Source organism: Balaenoptera borealis (genome assembly GCF_965194805.1).
Source record: "Balaenoptera borealis genome assembly, chromosome: 9".
In the NCBI taxonomy this organism is placed as follows: domain Eukaryota; kingdom Metazoa; phylum Chordata; class Mammalia; order Artiodactyla; family Balaenopteridae; genus Balaenoptera; species Balaenoptera borealis.
Window position 1 is genome coordinate 60,166,381 of NC_138873.1, and position 23,483 is coordinate 60,189,863.

The following is a 23,483-nucleotide window of genomic DNA, read 5'->3' on the forward strand; positions in this document are numbered from 1 at the left end:
CCTGTGCTCCACAACAAAAGAGGCCGCGACGGTGAGAGGCCTGCGCACCGCAATGAAGAGTGGCCCCCGCTTGCCACAACTAGAGAAAGCCCTCGCACAGAAACGACCCAACACAGCCAAAAATAAATAAATAAATTAATTTTAAAAAAAAAAAAAAAAAAAAAAAAAATTGAGTTGTTAAAACTGAAAAGCAGAGTGCAGAATTTCCTGTTCTCATCAGAGTCAAGAGCTAAAACTGTAACTTCTTCAGTCACACATAAAGATATGCTAATATTTTACATTTTGTTTTATTTTTGGAAAAAGTATCAAATAGAATGCCCAAAACCCCAAGATGAATGTTACTACTTTAAGACAATATCAGGGTGTATTCCCACATGCAAGACCCTGAGCTCTTCTAAGTGTATTAATCATCCCAACAACCATACAGGGCAGGGACAGTTTTCATTCTCATTTTACAGATGAAAAACCAGGGGTTTATAAAGAGGTCAGTGTCTTTCTCCCATCTGTGGGAGAGCTGTGGTTTGAACCCAGGCAGTCTTTCACTGGAGCTCAAGTCTTATCTCTTTGCTATAGGGATCCTTCAGTAACATTAAGTAAATTCTTATAATTGAATCTGGCAATGTGTTTCATGCATTTTGAACATTGAGAATGTTTATCAAAATAGGTGAATGGGTACCATGTTTTCAACATAAATGCTTAAAAATGGATTGTATCTGAGGTCGCTGTTATGACAGATTGAAAAGTAACATATATACAAATATATTTAATCAATTTAACAAAAGAGACTTACCTTTTTATTAAACTACTTTTTATTATTTAAAAAAGGGAGAACATGCTAGGTTACTCACAGTAATTAGGGGTCTCATATGTGTTTACATGGTTAGCAAGTGTAAATTATGCTGACCTGCTTAGGGCTTGCAAATGGCTTAGATATGATGATGGAGCATGGTGTGACTTCCTATGAGATCTCCTTGATTTTTGCTGGGAATATTTAAAAAGTAAAGGATGTGGCCTTCTCATAGGGATTATAACACTTCTTTGACTTAATCAGTTTGCTTTTTGCTCTCAGAGAGAGAATTCTCTAGTTTCACTCATCTAGAGAAAACCATACTATTCTTGGTATTTGCAGTAGTGAAGAAAATCACTGTTTTCCTCAAGGGAAGCATTTGGTAAAAACGGTTAAGTAGTTTCCCGGCAAAATCTGATTCGTTAATGTAATCTTAAAAAGGAAAACCAAACAACAGAACAAAGAAGATCTTATAAAATTTAATAACCTCAGCACATAATCATGTAAACAGTAACCTCCCTCTCTCATTAAAATCAAGGAGGGCTTCCCTGGTGGCGCAGTGGCTGAGAATCTGCCTGCCAATGCAGGGGACACGGGTTCGAGCCCTGGTCTGGGAAGATCCCACATGCCGCGGAGCGACTAGGCCCGTGAGCCACAATTACTCAGCCTGCGCGTCTGGACCCTGTGCTCCGCAACAAGGGAGGCCGCGATAGTGAGAGGGCCGCACACCGCGATGAAGAGTGGCCCCCGCTCGCCGCAACTAGAGAAAGCCCTCGCACAGAAACGAAGACCCAACAAAGCCAAAAATAAATAAATAATAAATAAATAAATAAATAATTCCCATTTAAAAAAAAAAAATCAAGGAGAAAGAGCTCCTAGTTTGAAGGTGTTACCATAAAACACAATAAACTGTTCTAAAATATTTTGGAGGAATTATGGTGAAATTTTTCAAGAGATAAAAATCCCTTCATTTAATGCATTGGCTTGTGCTGTTCTTGAAATCATTCCATTTCTCCATGATGAGATAGGAGCCATGAGTCTTGCTCACTTGTTTTATACAGTAGCGTTTGAACAGAGCTATCACTTACTGCATGTTTGCTCTGTGCCTCAAGAAAATAAAGCAGCGAAATGAGTAATGCTTTAGTACCACCAGAGTCTACTGAAGAGCAAATAATATTCTCAGGCCTAGAATGAAATCTTACTGAGTGTTGGTGAAGGAAAGGAAAAGAAAATGTAGAAAAAAAGATTTCCAGAATTTTCTTAGGCAGACAGCTGAAACAGACTCACAGGAAATGATTTGAAAGCTTTGCTTGAAATAAAGTTTTTCTTTTCTGCTCATCAATTAAACAATTAGTGCACAATTCTCTCCTTTCTAGCAATGCTGAAGTTAGGGATGAGAATTCTTGATTTACTATTTTCTTCGTAATAAAGGCAGCGTCCAACTTACAAATGGATTGTTTTACCAAAATGCATTTGTTAGATTGTCGTGTGGGACCCAAATGCCCTTTTCCAAAGAATCAATGTTATAAATCACTGTTTGATTTAAAGCCTGGTCCACGTAAGCCTAGTGAAAGCATAATGCTCCTCAGCTATACTACTGTAAGTATTAGCCTGAAGTCTGAGGTCTGAGCTGGGCGTAACTCATTTTGAACTAGAAGAGGGAGGAAGAGACTTTTTTTCCCTTTTCCTGGGCACAAGGCAATTCCAGGATATGGTGACCATGCCTTCTGAATTAAAACAGGGGCATATGGCCCAACATAGGAATTTTTTTTCTATGAAAAAAATAAAATTAGAAAATAAAAAATTTTCTCCAAGGACATTCTACAGATATATGGAGATGACTTTTAAAATCAGTACTACCCCAGAAAATCCAGTAGATTTGGACACTCCACACTAGTAACATTTGAGGAGAGAAAGTTTTGCTTTGTTTGGTTTGGTTTTGAAAGCCTAGCTAGAAGCAGGAAGCCCAGGAGGCTATTGCAGTTGACCAGAAGAGAGGTGATGGAGACTGGAATAAAGCCAAGCCAGAGGAAACAGAGAGGAGACCAATTTATTGATATGATAGATATTAAAAGTTGGAAATATCAAAACTTGGTCTTTTGGTGTGAGAGATAGGGAGGAGACAAGATGCTTGGGGGAGCTGACTGGCTGGACAGACTGGGGGTGGTGGTGGATCAAAATCATTGGCGGTTAAGGAAAATAAACCAATTAGCAGGGAAGATGAGTCTGCCCAAGGTCAGTTCTTTCAGCCACTCTTGCTTTACACAGCTCCATTTTCTTCCCTACTTCGGACTTAACACATTCTCTAAAAAGCACTGAGATTTGGGCATTTGATCTTCACAACTATCCTAGGAGATTGTAGGTGATAACAAAGAATCAGAAAGGTTAAGTAACTTGCTCAAGATTATGGTTAAATGGCACTGAACTTCTATTAAAGAGATCTTTCTGATCAGTACTCTTTGCATTACTTAATCTTGCTACCTGTGTGTACACAACTAATCCTTCAATTCAATTCAATTAATTCATAAGTTCAAAAAGTGCTTGATGAGTCCTTACAATAGGATATACTTGATACTGTCTCTAGGAATAGAGAGAACAAAGACATAGGCTCTGCCCTCCAGAAGTCTCACTAATGAGGTAGGCTTACAGAAATTTGAAAGCAAGGAGACCTCTCCTGAGAAAGAACCATATAAAGAAAGAAAGGAGTAGATAAACTTGATCCTCTGACTAGAGGTGAGCAATATTTCCAGCAGAATTACTCACAGACCCTTGCTGTATCATTAAGTGGTGGGAAAACCTTGAAACTATCAACAAAACCTCTATAAATCCCTGAGATGTAGGCAGTGCTGCTTTGGTGATGGTTGTCTCCTGTGGTGAAAAGAATGTAGACATTGAAGCCTAAGGACATGGGCTTGAATTTCTGCTTAGTTAATTGTTAACAGTGTGACTCTGGGCCAGTCATTTAACCTCATGTGAAGTGGGTATAATGCTGTAAGAATTAGATGTGGTCTATATAAATAAAAATCCAACCTAATAAGTGGCTACTCTTATTACTACTATTAATAATAGTAGTATACTACTATTATTATATTTAGTATTATTAGATACTGCTCACCCACTTCTGAATGGCAAGTGGGACAATTTAACCATGTTAAGGACCCCAGTTTATCAGACGCATGTGGCTGAGCAGGAGAGAGCAGACATAGCAGAAGTGATGCCTTTTAAATGACTAATATGGGGGAGGGGGGTACTGGCAATGTGTGGGTGAGATGAGGTAGTTGGTAGCTGTGGCAGAATCCAGGAGAAGTCACAGAACCCAGCAACAGTTAATGGTGATGATGCCTAAAGGATAGAGTCAGGCAGGCAAAAGAGGGGCGAAGAGGGAAGGGCAGAAGTCCCATGGTAACTCATTCCTGACCATGTTGGCAAATTCACTCATCTATGCCTTTATGCCCTCAACAAATATTCACTGAACACCAGCTATGTGCTAAGTACTGCTATAGGCTGCAGGGATGAGGCGCTAAATAAGGTAATCAAGAATCCTGTCCTCACAGAGTTCACGGTCTAATGGAGGTAAGAGAGATAATACGTAAGTAAACCGGAAATAGTCAAGATAAGAGAAAACAAAGTGAAGATGTGCTAAAGCACAGAGGCTCCAAATTGGAATGTATGGGAAGAAAACACTAAAACTCCCTTTATATGCTGTTTGTGTCAATAAATTAATAATATTTAATTAACACTCTCCTAACACAGAGAGTGCAGCTGCTCCTGGGCCTGGCGTGCACAGTAGATGACGCCCTGAGAGAAGGGTGGGAGCCCTGGTCCCTGGGGACTAGCAGAAGTGTTCTCCCTTTCCCTCTCCCCAGCTCTCTCTCTCTCCTTCTCTCTCTCTCCCTCTCTTTCTCCCTTTCTCTCACTCCTGCACTACTTATTGGTCTTCTCTGATAGATATGACACCTGGACCCCTTATATGGCACTCTTTTCAGCCACACTGATATAAAAATGACAACCTAAACATATATAATAAGAAATTGGTCAATATGTTTTCATATTATCAGAAAAGTTTGAAACGTGTATATATAGGCACAATGAACCTCACCCTGAGTGTAAATTTTACATTGTTTTTATAGGCCCTATAGACATGGCATAGAGGTCATTTATGTAATGAAATAAAATATAATGTAATAAAATGAAAGTAATAAGATAAACAACTTAAAATCAGACTTTACAGTTGCTGTATCAAAAATATTAAACAAGATTCTCTACCATGCGAACACAACCTTCTATATAAAATCAAGAAGTGGGCTCTCATCACACACCATGTCTGCTGGCACCTTGATCTTGGACTTCCAAGGATTGTGAGAAATATATGTTTGTTGTATAAAAAAAATTAAACAAGATTTTCAAAAATAATGAAGCACAGTCAATCACAGTGTTCTCAGCTAAAAATTAAAATTAATATTATTTTGGAGAGAGCAAAATTTTATTTACTTAATAAAATAAATATCTTTAAGATATAAGCTATAATATCATATAACAAATAATATATCTAAAACATGTTCCAGAAACATAATGTCTTAATAAAAGTGTATTATTACTTTCATGAGTTAAATTTCACTTACCCTCCACTCTGGAAATGAAAGCATTCATATTTTTACTATCAGCATTTGCTCAGCTATTTATAATCACTTAGAGACATCAACACCAGGTTTAGAGACATTTTCTTCTTTTTACTGAATTTTTAAATTTCCCCTAATTCTCCTCGTCCACCGGTGTTAGGATAAAGTGCATGGAGTGTTGAGGTAGAGCAGAGGTAGGGGTGAATTATGAAGCTGCGTATCTACGTTCTCCAGCTTCTTCCTCTCAAGTCACAGCCCTTGAACTTTGTTGCCTGGCATAAAACGGGGTAGAAATTCTTCGCCTGTCTGAAGACAGGAGCTGGACGAGATAATCCATTGTGAAACCTGGGTGTTTAGGCTCTACCCTAAGTGGTCAGTAAAATCATTAGAAGAGTCTCTTAAAGTTGTTGAGTTATTCGTTTTTAAATTTTTTAGCTATGAATATGAGCATCAACTCATCAGTTTTGGCTTGGACTTCAGTCCTATATCTTAAAGAATAAATAATATAAATTTAATTATCTTCATCTAAATTGACCACCAATGCAGTAGTCATTTTGGTTATTCCTGGATCACTCAGTAAACCATATTTTACCTTCTTAGTAATATGGAAGATTTAGAGATGAAATCCATTGGCTTTTGAACGCACAGACCACATGAATGATCCACTTTCTTTTGACATGCATTTAACCCCAGGAACAGTTGTTGATTTAGTAGTGGTCAGAGGACAGGGATGGTCCCTACGTAGAGTTCCACGGCCCTAGCAGGCCTTCATTAGAACCTTGCTCCTGAACTCACTGGCCCAGAAATGGGCAACACTTTACACTAACTGGCGAGATAGGATCATTCAAAGCGAGGGCTGGAACATAGCCATTCTGCCAGCACAGAAGTGTCGTGGCCCATCACAGCACAACCTTCCCAGGCTGTAGATCTCTGGAGAATGAATGACAGGTTCCTGAGCTGCTGTTGTACAGTGGACCGAAGAGAAGCAAAGGCAGGCAAAGGAAAAGAAAATAGAAAACACTTGAAGTTTTCCTAGCTGCTCAAAGTCCAAGCACGTGGTGGGGATGGGGACCATGGGGGTAGACAGAACAATTTGTCAGGCTGCAGTCAGAAGCGTGTGGATCTTTTAAAATAAAATATCTGGGCAGTCGACAAGTCTAAGAGATACTGAAAAGTAAAGAGCCATCTCTATATGTGGGAAGCATTATTGTACATTGGTTTCTTCCTCAACTCTTACATTTGGAGAGCAATCATGATAAGGAATGTCATCTTCAAATACTGAGGACAGTGGCAAGCTGTGAAGTGGTTTCGGGAGAACTTTTCTCTGATGTGAGATCTGGCCTAACAAATAAACAAAAATAATGCCACTAGGTGAAATAATACATTATTAGAAATTCATCACTTTATAGCATCCATGGTTTTTATGTTGAATAATACTGTGGGGAAGGGAAGACTTCTAATGAGGGCGGTAACTCCTCTTCAGAAAATATATTTATATTTTGCTTTAAAAAAAGGGTAGTAGGCTTTTGGTTCAAAATGTAAACAGTAGCATATATCAAAGAATGGATAAAGATATTGAGATTATAGTCTCTGTGTAACTTTAAAATTTTTATCTTGGCATATTTAAACGCTAATCTTGAGGTTTGTGTTTCATGTGAAATTTCTTCAGTCATCTCAAGGGGCTGTTACACACCTTCCAATCTTCCTGTAATTAAGGCAGTAGTTTTGTTGTCATCTTGTCACAACTCATGAGAAAAACTGTGAAAACTCAAGAGCATATTCAGTAGTAAGTCGGTATTAGACAGCTATATGTAATTTGACTTTGCATCTTGAGGCACTTCACTACACTTGTGAATAGTCAGCTATTCCTTTCCCATTAACTACTTTTTCCTTCTAAAGATTCTTTCTTTTTTCTTAAAGTTTCTAAGGGGCATCTTCCAGGATATTCCAGGAACTCAGGTGTTGGTAAATCTAGCAACAAAGTCAATTTAATTTTTCTAGGATTCACTAAAATTAAGACTTTACTCTCTAGTTTTAATGGAATTCTAAGTAATATATTATTATAAAGTTAAGTCAGAGCTCATTTGGATGAATTTGTAACTATCCCATAATGTTGGCAATCATGTACTGAGAAATTCTTTTGTAATATTTAATGTTTTTTGGTAAAAATAAAAAACAAAACAGATCCTTTCACATAGAGAAAGATACTGTGGAATTTAAAACAATAAATTACAAACTTGTATTTATTATTTGATAAGCCTTAGGCAGAGCCATGTACACATTAAAAAATATTTTCTTTGCTCATATTACTTCTAAACATTGAAAATATGCTGCAAATTTCTAGAGGTTAGATAATGACCAATAATTCATTACTAAACCAAAAGGTCCTTCAAGGAGAATCCCGAAGACCTGAATTTATTTGGTTTTATTGTAACTTAGAGCAGAGATCTATTATCGACACAGTGAACACAGCTGGAGAACAAAATTATAATTGGAGATGTAGTAGGCAGAGTGACATTAAATCCCCAAATATAAGAAATCTCACAATGACTTCACAGATATAAAATTGGTCATGACTGGGAAGAGCACTATGGATTAAAAAGACCTGAGAACTAACCATGAGTCAGCAATGCCTGTAGGTAAGTGATTATTGGTCTTGAAAAATGTATAGATAAGGACATAGCATCAAACGCCCCACAGAGTGACTCTCCCTGTATCCAACATTGTCTGCCTGCCTTTGAACTCTATATTTTAATCAGCTGACAAGAGCATAAAGGGGAAAAGTGGAAATAACGAAAGCACTGAAAAATGGGTAACAAAAGAATAGCAAAATGACTGGGGTTACTTGGTCTGTATAAGAGAAGGAGGAGGATAATCATGTTGAGTACATATAGTGATACAATGTGTATGGGAGAGTATAAATTGTTTGTCATTAGTACCAAATCTAGACTGTAATGTAATTATTTTGAAATAATCTGTAATATTTTTCCCCTTAGAAAAAACTTTTTGATAAAAAAAAAAATGCCCTGGGACTTCTGAGTAAGTTAAGGGGAACAAAGGAGACTGACGATTAATTTATTGTTCATGAAATGCATACAAAGTTAAGTTCTTCACTTAAAATGGATAGATGAGATTCTTGGAAGAAATGGGACATCTGATGCACTTTAAATCGTTTCCAGGCCTTTTATCTTTGTGACAGCTGTAGCCAAAGTCGAAATTTTAGTCATTCCTATCCAGCTTTTTGAGCTCTGTAGACCCATGTGCCTTTAACAAGTAAAAAGAAATATTATAATGCCCTGAGAGGTACCTGATTCAGTTTCAGTGTAATTACCTTCCCGTTTCTCTTGCCTCTTTCTGCCATCCTTTATTTCTGACTTCCATGTTATACAATGCACCTGTCATTTAACTTTCTGTGCTTTCTCAGCTTTGGAAGAGTTGGTGGTAATCCAAACCTAACAACAAGCATCATTCTGTAAAAATCAGTGCTTTCTTCCTTTTTATCTTCTATTTTCTTTTCTTTTTTAAAAATAATTTCTAAATGAAGAAAGACAAATGCTACCCAGTTTCTGTCACCTGTTCATTTCTTACTGTTATGTCTGCTTTCAGGTTTCTCCATGGAGTATCTCTGATGCTATTCCTTCTAGAGCCAGGAAAAATCATCTCCTGCCTAAAATATTTTTTTCTGCAACATTCATTCTTGTCTGGAGATGTGACACATTCATTTTGACATTTGGTGATAGAGGAGCTGAGACCAGCAGTCACAAGACTGAGATTCTCGAGAAGGTGGAGATTAGGATCTTTGAGAGAGAATCTTAATCTTATAATGTAGGAGGCAGAAATTTTTACATCTGAGATCAAACTTGATGAAAATGCACTTTAACAATTACCGTTACGCAAAACATTGTTAATTTCATATATATGAACGTAGCATCAAGGACTCCACAGAGTGACTGCTGCTGTTAACTGTGACTTCTTCAAAGAATTTTTGACTTTTATTTAAGCTTTATTTTCCCCTGGGGAATATTCTCCATCTTTTGAAGAAGTTATGCTTCTTGTGTGATCTCATATATTATACTGGTCATAGCCTCATTCTGATCTTTAGAATGACCTGAAGATTTGGAAATGAATTCATGAGGTTAAGAGAAAATTTAAAATATCCCCATGGATTTATTTATTTTCTCTTTTTAACTAATAAAGCTCAACACTGAAATAAAGTAATAGTTTAAAATCAATTTCATTTATTTTAAAAAGCCACATCATCTTTTAAGTTTATTTTTTACCTTTATTCAGTTTTATTTCTTATTTCCTTATTCTTCTGCTTTTGATTATCAGATACTTTTATCACTGTCTCCCTCCAACTCAAATTGGCACCTATTTCTATTCCATATACAGTTAATATTTACTCTGTTTAAGGATGTTATCAACTTCATGTTTTCAAGTCCTACTTTCTAAAAATATTTTAGTGAAATAGTTCTAAAGATGAAAAACACGGTAAAGGTCAAACTACTTCGTATACTTCCCACTTCAAAGGTTTTTCTATTTAATTCTAAGCTAAAATCATCTCGATTTTTTTCCCCAAAATGCTTTTCTGTAATCAATATAAGAAATAAAATTAACAATTTTAATTTATATAATGCTGAAGAGAAAACTGTCATCAGACTTGCTTATTAGTTTGCTTTTATTTAGATTCAGCTTTCAAGATGTAAGAAACATTTTCTCTGTTCTTCCTACATGAATATTTGTGAACTGGTTGCAACCAAGTAGCAGGTTGTGTTATAATGTATCATATTCATACCTTTAAGGCTTCTTTCTTCATTAAAGGAGTCACTATCTTTAATTTTTGTAAGGGGTCTTAATTATTGGTGCTTATTTCATATTTTGATTAATTTTGGTTTTTAATTTCCACTACCTGTCATGGCATGTTTTGCCATGATCTTTCAGTTGGGTGCCATTTTAATTATTATTCCAGGGATTCATTTTCTCATTTATTATTACCTTAGTCCTTTTAGGTGCTTTCAGAGGGCTAATATCAACTTTCAAGGATAAAGTGTGAAGAACAGATTGCCTTCACACATTGATAATTTTGAAGATTTACAAACAAATTTAAAAATATGATTTCCATTAGTGCACTTAATAAAATTTGCTACAATTTAAGTAGTATAATCCTTGAAGTTTGCATTAGCAAAGTCTTAAGAAACCATATGGTGTATATCAATAGGTACTAATAATATCTACAACTAATTTTAATTTACAGAAAGCATTTTAAGTGAGAGTAATGTAAAAAAAAATTACCAAAGCTCTTTTCTTGTAATATAGCATCATTTGGTCATGAAATGGTATTAATCTTTGGTCTTGGGTAGAGAAACTGAGTTTTACAGATTAAAAAAAAATTGTTATAATTTTATATGGAAGTATCATGACATAGTAAAAATAATTAGGATTTTAGAATTAAAAGAAGTGGACTGAATCTCTACTCTGACCATTATTACTTGGAAAGGTTATATAAACTGCATGTGCTTCAGTTTACATATCTGTAAAATGGGGACAATTAACTCTAGCAAGTATGGGGGTCCTCTTTAGGAAAAGGAATACTAATTTAAGGTATATACCAGAGCAACTAGAATGACTGAATGACTCGAATGTGCTGTCAAATTACTGTTATACTACATATACAACTTATTAATTAACATATGTAGGAGTTTTATCTCCAGATTTCTTCAGGCTATTTCTTCACTGGTGGTAATTTTGCATGCCATTTCCTTTGGAACAAACAGACTTTTTTTTCAGAACAAGATGTGTCTGGTAGATTAAGAAGTGATTCAGTATGTTGGGATGCCCTAAATATGAGGTTCTCCAACATAGCACTACTATAATATTTTGCCCTAAAATTACAGGAATTTGATAAATTCCATTTTATTAAAAAAAAGAAAAATCCATGTTGGATTTATAATTATATTAGCTGTATATTTTAGCATATTCCTGACATGACATAACCTCCATTTTGACCAGGGATCAATGAGACATGAGCCTTCCACTTATACGTCTACATTTTTGATGATTGGAAGAAGTTTTCCACAGAGTAGATTCTGTGCCTGTGCATTTCCAATCTAGTTTGTCCTCTATTGTACACATACTTCTGCTTCTGGAGCCACAGGACATGGTCACATCATGACCTGAACTATGCATCAGCTGCTGTGTTTGACCACTCTGGGTGAGCTGGCACAGTGAGGATACTCCTGGAAGCCATTCTTAGTCCCAGATGATAGCAATAATTTAACTCCTCACAGAAGTGATTGCTAACCACACAAAGCTATCCTGTAAACCCAAAGTAATATATTCCCAATTCACCCTCCTCTTAGCCAGAGCTTAAAAATGCTTACAGTCATTCCAAGGCTACTCAACTTAAAGAAAAGTGCTATGGAGAAGAAGTCAGTGTGGAAAGAGGCAGGGAACTGAACTGATTGTGGTCAAAATATCTTACATAACAAATTTGCAAAAATATATGACTATTGGAGCCCACTGTCAGATCCCACCCAGGGCCTTAGAAGAGGAGGGGCCAGAAGCTTAAGCTTCATTAGGTTTATGTTACATGTCTTTGAACCCTACCTACTGTGTAACAAGAGAAGCCTCAGGAAGTTAAAAGGCACTAACTGGGCCAAGGAGGAAAAAAGAGTTGAGAAATGTTTATGAGGTAAACTTAGAAGGACTTGGTGAGGGTCTGTAAGGGAAGGAAGGAAGGAAGGAAAGCAGGGAGGAAGGGAGGAGGGAAGAAGGGAATTTTAGAATGACCCCTAGTACTCTGAGTTAGAAACATCCTAAGGAGCAGTAAGTTTTGACATGAATAGGGTAGCCGGAGGAAGAAATGATGAGAGAAATTTTGGACCATTTTGAAAATGTGGAAATATCTCTGGCACAGCCAAGGAGAGATACCTCGTAACATTTATATTCAATTCTGAAACTCAGAGAACACCCTAGGGCTAGAGGTGGCAGATATAAGTATATAAGTTGTAGTTATAACCTTGAGCATGGATGAGACAGCCCCCCTGCCCTCACCCCTAACCCCTACTCCCAACGCACACACATATCACTATGGACAATGTGCAGAGCAATCTACCACAGAGGGAGCCCAAGAACACTGGTTTTTAAAACGGGAGCAGAGGAAAGGATTTGGCATCGTGAGAAAGATAAGAGAAGAAAATGGAATGAGTTATGCCTAGGAATTCCTGCAAATGAAGAGTTTCTAAAAAGAAAGAGGGTTCAAAGCTGACAAAGTTAGAAAAGTTTTAGTTAAGTGGTGAGATTGAAAGCAGAGGCAGTGTAAACCACACATGGAAGAAAGCTGGCTGACTGAGAGAGTGGGAAGAGCTGGGTACTTGTTAGAGAGAAACACTGGGCTGATGAGATTTTCCTTTCTTTTAGTGAAGGAGAAACTTGAGCATGCTTACAGAGTACAGGGAAAATATCAGTAGAGAAGGAGAGCTTTGAAATTCAGGGATAACAGAAACAGTTCCCTAAGAAGCTTTTCCTAGCACTCCATCTTAATTCCCTTCCACTTGCAGCATGGATTGAGTATCCCTTCTACCTGTACTTGTGACTCTTTACATATATATTAGACAATTACCTATTTATTTGTCAGTATTTCCCGCTGGAGAAGTGGGGGCCCTATTTAGTTCGTCTTTAAACCTCTTTTGCTTAGAGCCACGTTTACTGAAGGCAGAGACGGAAAGACACAGGTTAGAGAGCAGAGAAACAGGATCTGTCAACCAAGGGGACACTTCATAATATTTTGAAATTTGAGTGAAATGATAAAGATGGGCTTAAATCTTGAGTCGAGTTTACAGAGTTCAGACCATGCTCTTGCTTACCACGTTTGCAGACCCAGATCAATTTCACCTCTAGGGTATCTGACTTTAATATTTTTTAGACTCTTTCCTGCTAGCCCCCTTTTTTGTGTTCTTTACTTCAGAGGCACACTCCTAGCTGTACAGAGCATGTAGAGAGAATATATAACAAGTAGTAGTGGTGAATGAGACCATCAAATAAAAACATTCTGAAACACAGAAACCTATGAGTATCTGAACTAATTAAAAACCCTCCAGGTCACTTTGTACAGGGAGCAACAACAACAACAAAACAACTCTGTTTCACAATCAAGGGCCACCTGTTTTGTCCTGAGCAGCTATTTCTTAAATTAAAGCTGTTGGTCACAAATTAGACAAGGTAAGAAACTGGGGATTATAGTCTATTCATCAGCGATACTTTAACCCCCTAAAAGAAAGAAGAAGTAAATGTATGCCCGTTGATTGTGAATCAATAGTGTCATCTTCATTTGCGAAGGACAGCGCATTAGAACATGTTGATTTAGAGTTCCTTATTCCTGTTGAATAAACACACAGGTTGCTAATCATCAGCTACTAAATATATTTTCCAAAGGTGAACAAAAGAAGTGGACAATTTGATGCTTCTTAATTAAGCTCACAACACAGAATTTTTTTATACTCTTAAAAGCATTTGTTGCTGAAAGCTAAATGAGTATAGATTTCTAATAGAAAGATTCCCATCCCCCAACACACCAACAGCTGTGAGTGATTCTGGCTAGTAAATTATTTGCTATCCTCTACATTGCCTTGTAGATGACCTCAACCCTGACCTTGATACAGCAGTATTTCTAAGAATAATAATTTATTCTCTGTGTTAGATGAACTAAGCCCATGGTGATTCTCAGCTATAATTTCATACTATTTACTGAAAAACTGGTCCTATATATTCAGATAAATTATAGGTGGAGGAAGAGAGAAAGACAGAGACAGAGACAGAGAGACAGATAGGAGACATATAGACAGATTTAAAAATAGAAGCATAGATGGATTGGAGGGAAGGTGACCAGGAGCCAGGCAGGGATAAATAGCTATCTTAGTAGCCATCCAGGTAGTGTGGTTTCATATATGTGAATTTTTTCTAATTCCATGCACATTTATTATTTTTTTTAATTTTAAAAATCTATTTAACCCAAGAAATGCAAAATATTATCACTTTAAAATATTGCTATAAAAATTATTGATATTTTACAGTTAATTTTTCATACTAATTCTTTTTTTAAATTTTTTTAATTTTTTAACATCTTTATTAGAGGATAATTGCTTTACAATGGTGTGTCAGTTTCTACTTTATAACAAAGTGAATCAGTTATACATATATACATATGTCCCCATATCTCTTCCCTCTTGCATCTCCCTCCCTCCCACCCTCCCTAACCCACCCCTCTAGGTGGTCACAAAGCACCGAGCTGATCTCCCTGCATGCACATTAATTTAGTGTTACTACCCCTTATGTCAGACTTCAAAACCTGTTTTCCATGTGTAGGGTTGTAGCCACAGATATAGGTATAGATATAGACACAATCTCTGAGGACTTTATAAGGTCATAACACTAATTTACATTCATAGAATTTCTATACCTTAGATTAACATACCTGCAATGAAAATTCCACAATTGTTATACTGACCCATAAACATTTCCATATATCACAGCTCACATTAGCCCATTTTAAAGCTTTTTTTACGTGTATGTAAACCTCTACATTAATGTTTTGTATTCTGAAAATTTCACCCACACAGCACCAGTCACTTAATTGAGCTAATTATTATTCACACATTAGCGCCTATTAGTCAGCATGGGTTTCTTTCCATTTTTTAAAAATGTTTTAGCCAGCATTCAGATTGCACTTGGCAGAAACGACTTGTTATAGTGGTTTTCAAAATCTGGCAGTAAGCCTAAGAAGCAACCTCTTTTGCTGTCTGAATTTCCTATTCCAGTCATTGTTACAGATCTAAAGAGACAATCTGTTAAACTCATTGAAACTTTATGGGGAAAACGGTGAAGAGGAACTTCAGAAGGTCCCCAAATTCTGTTGTCAAAGCAATGGAGAACAATTTTCTAGTAAATGGGGGTTCAATTATACTATGTTTGATATGCAATTGCTGGTAGGAATTCATCCTTATTAAACTGTTATAGATTTTTTTTAGTCAGTGTTATTTCACAGAAATCTTAGAAAAACATTTAAGCATACTCAGGGGCATGACCTGCCTAAACTGGATCCCAAATATAATGTATATTAAGATAGAACATTGAGGCTTCCCTGGTGGCGCAGTGGTTGAGAATCTGCCTGCTCATGCAGGGGACACGGGTTCGAGCCCTGGTCTGGGAAGATCCCACATGCCGCGGAGCAACTAGGCCCGTGAGCCACAACTACTGAGCCTGCGCGTCTGGAGCCTGTGCTCCGCAACAGGAGAGGCCGCGATGGTGAGAGGCCCGCGCACCTCGATGAAGAGCAGCCCCCGCTTGCCGCAACTAGAGAAAGCCCTCGCACAGAAACGAAGACCCAACATAGCAATCAATCAATCAATCAATTAAAAAAAAAAAAACTTTATAAAAAAAAAAAGAACATTGAAGTTGTCTATAATGAAGATTGAGATTACTCTAATTTAAGAATTTGGGTACATATAGTAATAATGAAGTTGAAGTAAACTATAAATATTATATGTAGCTTGCTGGGGATACTAACTTAAGAGCTGGCATTGATAGAGAGGCCATTGTGTAAATTACTATTTCCTTTACAATAATAGCGGGCACTCTTATTTTTCTAAACTCTATTAATTAAAAAATTTTCTTTTGGTGGTTTAAAAAAACCCCTCTTGGGCTTCCCTGGTGGCGCAGTGGTTGAGAATCTGCCTGTCAATGCAGGGGACACGGGTTTGAGCCCTGGTCTGGGAAGATCCCACATGCCGCGGAGCAGCTGGGCCCGTGAGCCACAACTACTGAGCCTGTGGTCTGGAGCCTGTGCTCCGCAACAAGAGAGGCCGCGATAGTGAGAGGCCCACGCACCGCAATGAAGAGTGGTCCCCACTTGCCGCAACTAGAGGAAGCCCTCGCACAGAAGCGAAGACCCAACACAGCCACAAATAAATAAATAAATAAATTTATAAACAGCTAAACGTTCTCTTCTGCAAAAACAAACAAACAAAAAACCCCTCTCATTTTATGGACTGAATTCCTAGAAAGAAACAACAGATTTGTAGACAATAGAAGCAATAAAACAAACCATCACATTCTCCCATATGCTCAGTTTAGTTGACACTGCATCTTGCAGAACCTGACTCTGAGGGACTTCTTTAAAGAAAATGCCAGTAGAGAAGGAGAGGTTGAAGATTCATGAGTGTCTTAGTCCATTTGAGCCCCTATAACAAAGTACCACAGCCTGGATGGCTTATAAACAAAAGAAATTGATTGCTTACAGTTCTGGAGGCTGGAAGTCTAAGTTCAGGGTACCAGCATGGTTGGGTTCTTGTCAGGTCCCTTTTCTGTGTTGCAGACTTCCTTCTTCTCTGTGTATCCTTACATGATGGAAAGAGGGCAAGAGAGCTCTTTAGCGACTAATCCCATTCACGAGAGACCTCTACCCTCATGACCTAATTATCTCCCAAAGGCCCTCACTTCCGTCTCCATCATATTGGGGATCAGGATTTGGTCCATTGCACTGAAGAAGAGGAAGCCATTTCCTGACACTCTGTTCCCTCAGTTAGTTCCTTACCCATTAGCTGAAAGTCTTGCTGGTCAAGCTAAACCTGGGTTAAATCCTTAGCTCACAGTTTCTGGTTTACTCCATTTAAAATAAAGTGTTAACTTCATCTCTTCAAAATATACTATAGATTCTGGAACACTTGTTCCAAGGCAGTCAGTAATGTAGCATCCCAAAAGGATTGAAATGGAAATCTCTGGGCTCTCTGAAAGCTGGAGAGAACAGAGTGGAGCAAAGCCTTCAGGGAACCCAGATAGTAACTGTAGCAGGGCTGTCAGTATAATGCAGTACAGGTGAACTAAAAGAGTTAGGGGGTAAGAGCAAAATCAAAGACAAGGCCCAGTTAGTACCCACAGGATGAAGGAACCAGTGAAAGAAAGAACAAACTGGGAATCACTTGGATCTGTTGGGGTTAGATAAAAACAAGATCGTAATATAGAGAGGATTAAAGTCAAGCCAGAGCCATTACAAGGACTAAAGATCCATGAAGCTATGAGAGCCAAGGAGCTGCTAAGAGGTCATTTTGGTGTGATAACTTGGGGGCTATTCCTTATCTTAAAGGATTCTGTAGATGTGGAAAGGCACTGGGATGGAGTGAGAGATTATCGGGGTCACCACACAAAGCTTTTGCTGTTACCTTACATTTGGGTGAGAGTTCTTCTGGCTTTGTACCTCCATGGCACTTGGCTTGTCCTCTCTTAGGACCTGTGTTCATCCACACATTTGTTACTGCCTCTCTCCTCACACTTTAAGCTCTAGAGGTCCAGACTGTGCATTTACTCTGCAGTTCCTAGTGCATTGTTTTACAAAGTACTAGTCTAAATTAAACTATCGATATTAACTGAGATATAAATGGATTAAATGATAAATATGTCCACATCTCTGAGGTTGTGTTTCATTTCATGCAGTGTTTGTTAGACTTGTCTTTGGCTATTTAATTCAATTGCTTGGGGTGTGATGAATATGATGCTGAGGTCACAAGTTCAGTCCTTGTGTGAGCAGCTTGCTGAGCTCTATTTTATGGCCACTGAGTCCATTGGCCAGCTGTTTTGAAAATGCATAACATTGGCCACCAGAGGATGAGAAAAGATATGGGGGAATCAGAGGAACCTTATCACTTCTGATAACAATACAACTCAGAGTATTTGATTCATAATAAATCGGTCTTTGCACATAGGGTCCTCCTGTTTCCCTCAGGAATACTATTTAAAATATTACAGTACTATCCTTTTGGAAGTCCAGGAAGGAATGAGCCCCAGATAGAATTAGGCAGCAGAAAGGAAAGAGCAGGAAAATCATCTTTCAGAGAGACCAAGGCTTGAACCTCATCTGTGCCACTTGTGGCTAATGTGATCCCTCAGACAAGTAGTCTTTCTGAGCCTCAGATTCACTATATGTAAAAACTTAATTTATAGGACTTTTGTGAGAATTAGAGGAGATAATATTAATGTCACAAACCTAATATCACTGTCACAGGTAAATACTTAGTAAATGTTTGCTGTTAGTATAATATTTCCATAACATCTTATGGAAAAACCCAAATGAACTTTTTGGCCAACCCAATAACTTACAGTTGCAAGTAGACTAAAAGAAAATGGCTGGCCACATATGAGAATAGTAGGGGTGTAAGAATCAGAGTTATCGTGGCTGTCAAGGATCTCAGAGAGATATCCAATCCTGAGTTTTACAGATAAGAAATGGAAGAATCTCAAGTTTAAGTGCCTTGTTTGGTAGTCACAAACTGGCAAAGCTGAGACTCGAACCTCCATCTCCATGTCCAATCCCATCGCTCCTTCATGCTTAGCAGTAGGAGGCAGTCTGAATTCCAATGAGGAATTTAATATTTAGAATACCTTAGTAAGTTCTCTACTGAACACAGAACACACTCTAACTTGGTTACTTAATGTACGCAATACTTATTGAGTGCTTATCTTATGCCCAACCTTGCCCTAGGTGTTGGCATGTTTGAGATTTGTTAAAGATAAATATAAAAGTGGCCCTGCCCTTGTGAGGACAAATCTCCAGAGAAAGATCACCATGTAAACAAACAAATACAATTCAGTGCAGCAAAAGCCCAAGGAAGGAGCTGTACAGTAAAAGAAGTCCTGGAACTTCCCGGGGAGAGGCAATTGAGCTATGCCTCCGAGCAGCTACATGATGCTCTGCAAGTGCTATCAGAGAGCGCCAGTCAGTCATTCCTTCTCCTCCTACATTTGCCCATAGAAATGTCTGTCAAAGAATATGTTAAGAAAAACTGCCAGAATTTTATGCACCATTTTAGTACGTATGGTTGCTCTATGGCCATTTGATAGTAGGATATGAACTTGAGATTCAAACAGAAAACAGTCTTAAGTTTACTTATGTGGCTTTTTAATACCCTGAATTGCTTGGCAATAGCAGAAATTCTATTCTTTTCTTCAGTGTTTATACTATTCTCACTCTCAAAAGGAGGGGGAGGCATTTACAACCATCCTTGCTCCCTGTATGCCGCATCTGCTCTTGGGTCTTATTCTCATGTAGTCACTTACAGTAGGAAGTCTGCACTCAGGAAAAAGTGCTGGAATCATGGTTCCATTGCATTTGTTTGGAGGAACCAAGGGTTAGATAATATTTTGCTTGGTTGAAGAATAACTCTGATACGTTGTATTAACTTTTAAAAGTAGATTCACAAACTTGTTGAATATTTCCTCAGCATTACCTTCTGTGTTCTGCTTTTCGTGATCTTAGGCTACTCTTTGATCAAAGAAATTATCCCTTGATCAAAAATTAATACTGACAAAAATAATTTGATGGATGCTCTGAGTACTCATGTTAAAATTCAAGAAGAGAGAATTTGTATTATATTCAAGATTATGATGAATTAATCTAATTTGAAAAAAAGGATACATTTTCAATCTAAAAAGTTAATTAAGTAGAACACTTAATGTTGAATAGAAGTAATGCCCTAAGTAAAATAAGATACTGCTAAAAAGATTCTTGTTTGGTTTTTTAAAAAGGGGTAAGGACTGGGGAGGAAAATAATATTTTTCTTTAGACATTCAAAAAGATCTACTTTGTCAAATGTCACAAATAACCTCTCCTGCCAAAATAAAAATAAAAATAAAAAAAAGCCACCATGTTCAATTTCTTTAACCAAATTGAGCAGGTATCACGGTTTTGCAGCTTTACATTAGGTTAATGTAAAGGTTGTGTTCATTTCACTTACTGTATAATTAGGATTTGAGTCCAAATCCCAGAGTGCGTATGACAGGGATTTTTCTTAAGGTGACTATCTGCTCTTCTCAAAATGGTCTTCTTATTTCTTGTTTCTAAAATCAGAAAAGTGAGTATAAACAAACAATAGATGACCTTTGTGTGTAAAACATCTGAGCATAGCAAGATTAATCGACCTGCATCAGTCAGTCATTAAGTCAAATAGGAGCTTTTCTTGTACTTTTAAACGTCCGATTTACAGTCAGGCAAACTGTATAAAAAGGCTGGTAATACAGTGACGCCCAATGCCACTGGGCTTTAGAAAGCTGACAGTTCCTGTAAAATAGTCATTAAACAACCTCTAGAAGAGACTCATCAGCAGATGCCCCCAGGTGAAGGAGAGAGAAAGCTGAGAGAATGAAGGAGAATCTAACATCTTAGCATGACTGAATTAAACAGAGCATATTATGCTGATTTTCAGAGTCAGCCCAGTAATTTAATTTTCAGAGCAGTTCCTTTGATTGTAGCAACCATTTTATGAAACATTAATAAAACTTTGTGTGTGTGTGTATAACACACATCTCTTTTCCATTTCATTAAGAAAAAGGAGTCAACATAGTCAAATTTGCTGACCATTCTGTAAATGCCAAAAAAAGAAGAAAGATTTTTGTTGTTTTTATTTTTGAAAAAGCAAAGGAACAGAATAATATAGCTCCCACTGTATTATTCCATAGTAAGCACAAAACAGGGAAAGGAAATAAAGTACATAAATTTATTACATGTTGGTCCATGGGATTTTACATTAAGACTCTGAGCTAAATCACTACTGAAATGTATAATCCAAATGTGATTTTGTACCTCCTGGATAATGATGTCTACCGTGCATCCAAATTAATTATTGTAGAATATACATTGCCTTGTATACTAAGCGTTTAGCAAAGACATCTAAGACAATAGATATGTCTGCATCAAGATACCCAGTGGAGAGTTGTTTTTAATGATTTTTGTTTTACATTTTGAATAACAGAAGAGTCACAGATATGAATGTGTTAAAGAAGGAAGGACCTTTAAATAATTAATACAGATGGGCCTCACTTTACGATTACGTATGTTCTTGAAATGTGCATCATAAAACTATTTTCTTTGCAAGTTAACTTGTATTTTCTCATTTATTTCCATCATAAAACTGAAGATCCATTCTCACTGAAGTAATTTTTGGCTCAAAGACAAGGATCACATTTAAGAATGAATCAACCCTTTTAAATCAGTGGTGAATCTTATATTCAAATCTAGTAATTATCCTTAGTCTGAGCTTTTTGGTTATAACTCTCTCTTTTCTTACATGACACAGCCCTTATTTTAACCTTATTGTTAGATACCTTGTATTCCCCACTCCTCTATATTATTTTTTTAAAGAAATAAGCATATATAAATGATAAACAAATCAGAAAATTCTTTCAAAGTAACATATAAACACAAATAATACATTTGTTAATGAATAGTAAAAAATAGCCCACACCACCAGTCACAGCAAGGATGTGGGAAATGTCACAGACTAGGCAGCTCTAGAGGACATTAGGGGACCAGAAACCTGAGTTCACTGCAGATGCTGTAGGTGACTCACCACAGACCTTGCTAGGTCACTTGGCCTCTCTGGGATTTGGTTTCCTCATCTTTAAAATGAGGAGGCCACACTAAAGGGTGAAATGTTTTTTTCCATCATTATAGCTCTGGGATCCCAATAAGGGCTATGTAGGCCTGGTTAGTACTTTCTATGATTCTTAACATGCTTATTAGTAATAACGTCTTTGTTAAACTTGGCAGTCCTTCCTCATAGTAAGATAGATACCACTACAAAGACCATGGCCACATGTTATCATATCCAAGAAAGCCATTTCCCAAATAGTGTGCGTGTTTAATGATTATTCTTATGTTTGATTTTCATTTTTTATGCTTATGGGTTTTCCCAGCTCTTCTATTAAATTATAAATTTCTATAAATATTTCTGTTCTGAGTTTACAATTTGGACCTTGATATTTGTTTCTATATTTGAGACTCAAAATAATACCCAGGTGGCACAGATAGAATTCAAGTTCTCTTGGGTATTACTATTGTATATAAAAGCCTGCAGAGGATTGTCAGAATTTGTTTCATCTCATTACACCAAACATGTTAATTAACTCTTTAAGTTCCATAATCCTATAAAATGAATAACCTGTTGGGAAAATCATAAAGATTCACATTTAAGCCCATACCTTAGGCACTTGTTAATCACCAACTGTAAAATACCCATGAGATTAAGCACCACACATTCAGGGAAGGAAGGAAATGAAAATCAGTTGTTTAACAGACTTTCATCTGGGAGAGATTTTATTAAGAGCCTCTTTCCTATATGCCAAGATATGAATGCTTGAGTATAATTCAATTTTATACAAAAGAAAATTCCATTCAAATCTAAAGATAGAATATTTCTATTCCAAGTTACTTTCCACTGAATTACTGAGAAGAATTGAAAGATAGCAATCCCAAATCCTAAATGTATGAAACAAGTCTTCAAATAATTTAAAAATAACATTCGCAAATTCTTGGAGCCACGGTTGACAGCAGAATAAGGCTGACTGCTCAGTGGGTTAAGGTTAATTCCATGGTGTGTAGGAGGAATATAGTTAACTTGAATATTGGTAGCAAACCTCCTTGGTGAGTGTGGCCAATTTCCTGTGATTCTTTTAAAAGGGAAACACAGTGTGGAACCCCAAATGCCAGCCCTAAGTTACACAATCCACTGGGCTACACTTTTTTCAAAAGTTTAATTTCCATTGTTAGTCCTATGAAGAACAGCCCTGCCCTCTCTATTTCCTTACAGAGCTGCTTTTGATGGAAAACTTTGTGGATGTTTGTGATATTGCTCAGAGCCCATTGGCAGATGAGCTTCTCTTGCTGTGGCCTCCATCATTATTTGCCTGTCTTGTCTATTAACGAGCACTATCATCCCATCGTGGGATGACAGCTGCAACACGTACTCAGGCGCAATAAACAGCTAAATGAGGCGCACAGCAATTTCACTTGTCACCAGCGCCCTCGGCACGACTGGCTGCACAGCTTGATGCATAAATTCATGAGGCTGTTGCATATGATGGAGTATGCTTGGCTGAAAGAGGTGATGGATAGCAGGGCAGCTAAAAATGGCCATCACCTTGACTCTGTCAGGACATTTTTTAAAACTACCCCATCAGCTTTCTGGTATTCAATGCACTATCATAGCAGAGAAGACTCTAAGGTACTGATTTGATACTTTTCTTCAATAAAG

At 37.2% G+C, this 23,483-nt stretch overlaps 1 protein-coding gene across 1 annotated transcript in view; it reads right to left on the bottom strand.

Moving 5' to 3' along the window:
• Window positions 1-23,483, bottom strand: part of LOC309634815 (uncharacterized protein) — a 394,864-nt gene that overhangs the window by 255,267 nt on the left and 116,114 nt on the right. Inside the window, exon 3 of the mRNA XM_082405281.1 lies at window positions 20,190-20,292. Within this exon, the coding sequence (XP_082261407.1) occupies window positions 20,190-20,292 (103 nt within the window). The remainder of the gene's footprint in view (window positions 1-20,189; window positions 20,293-23,483) is intronic.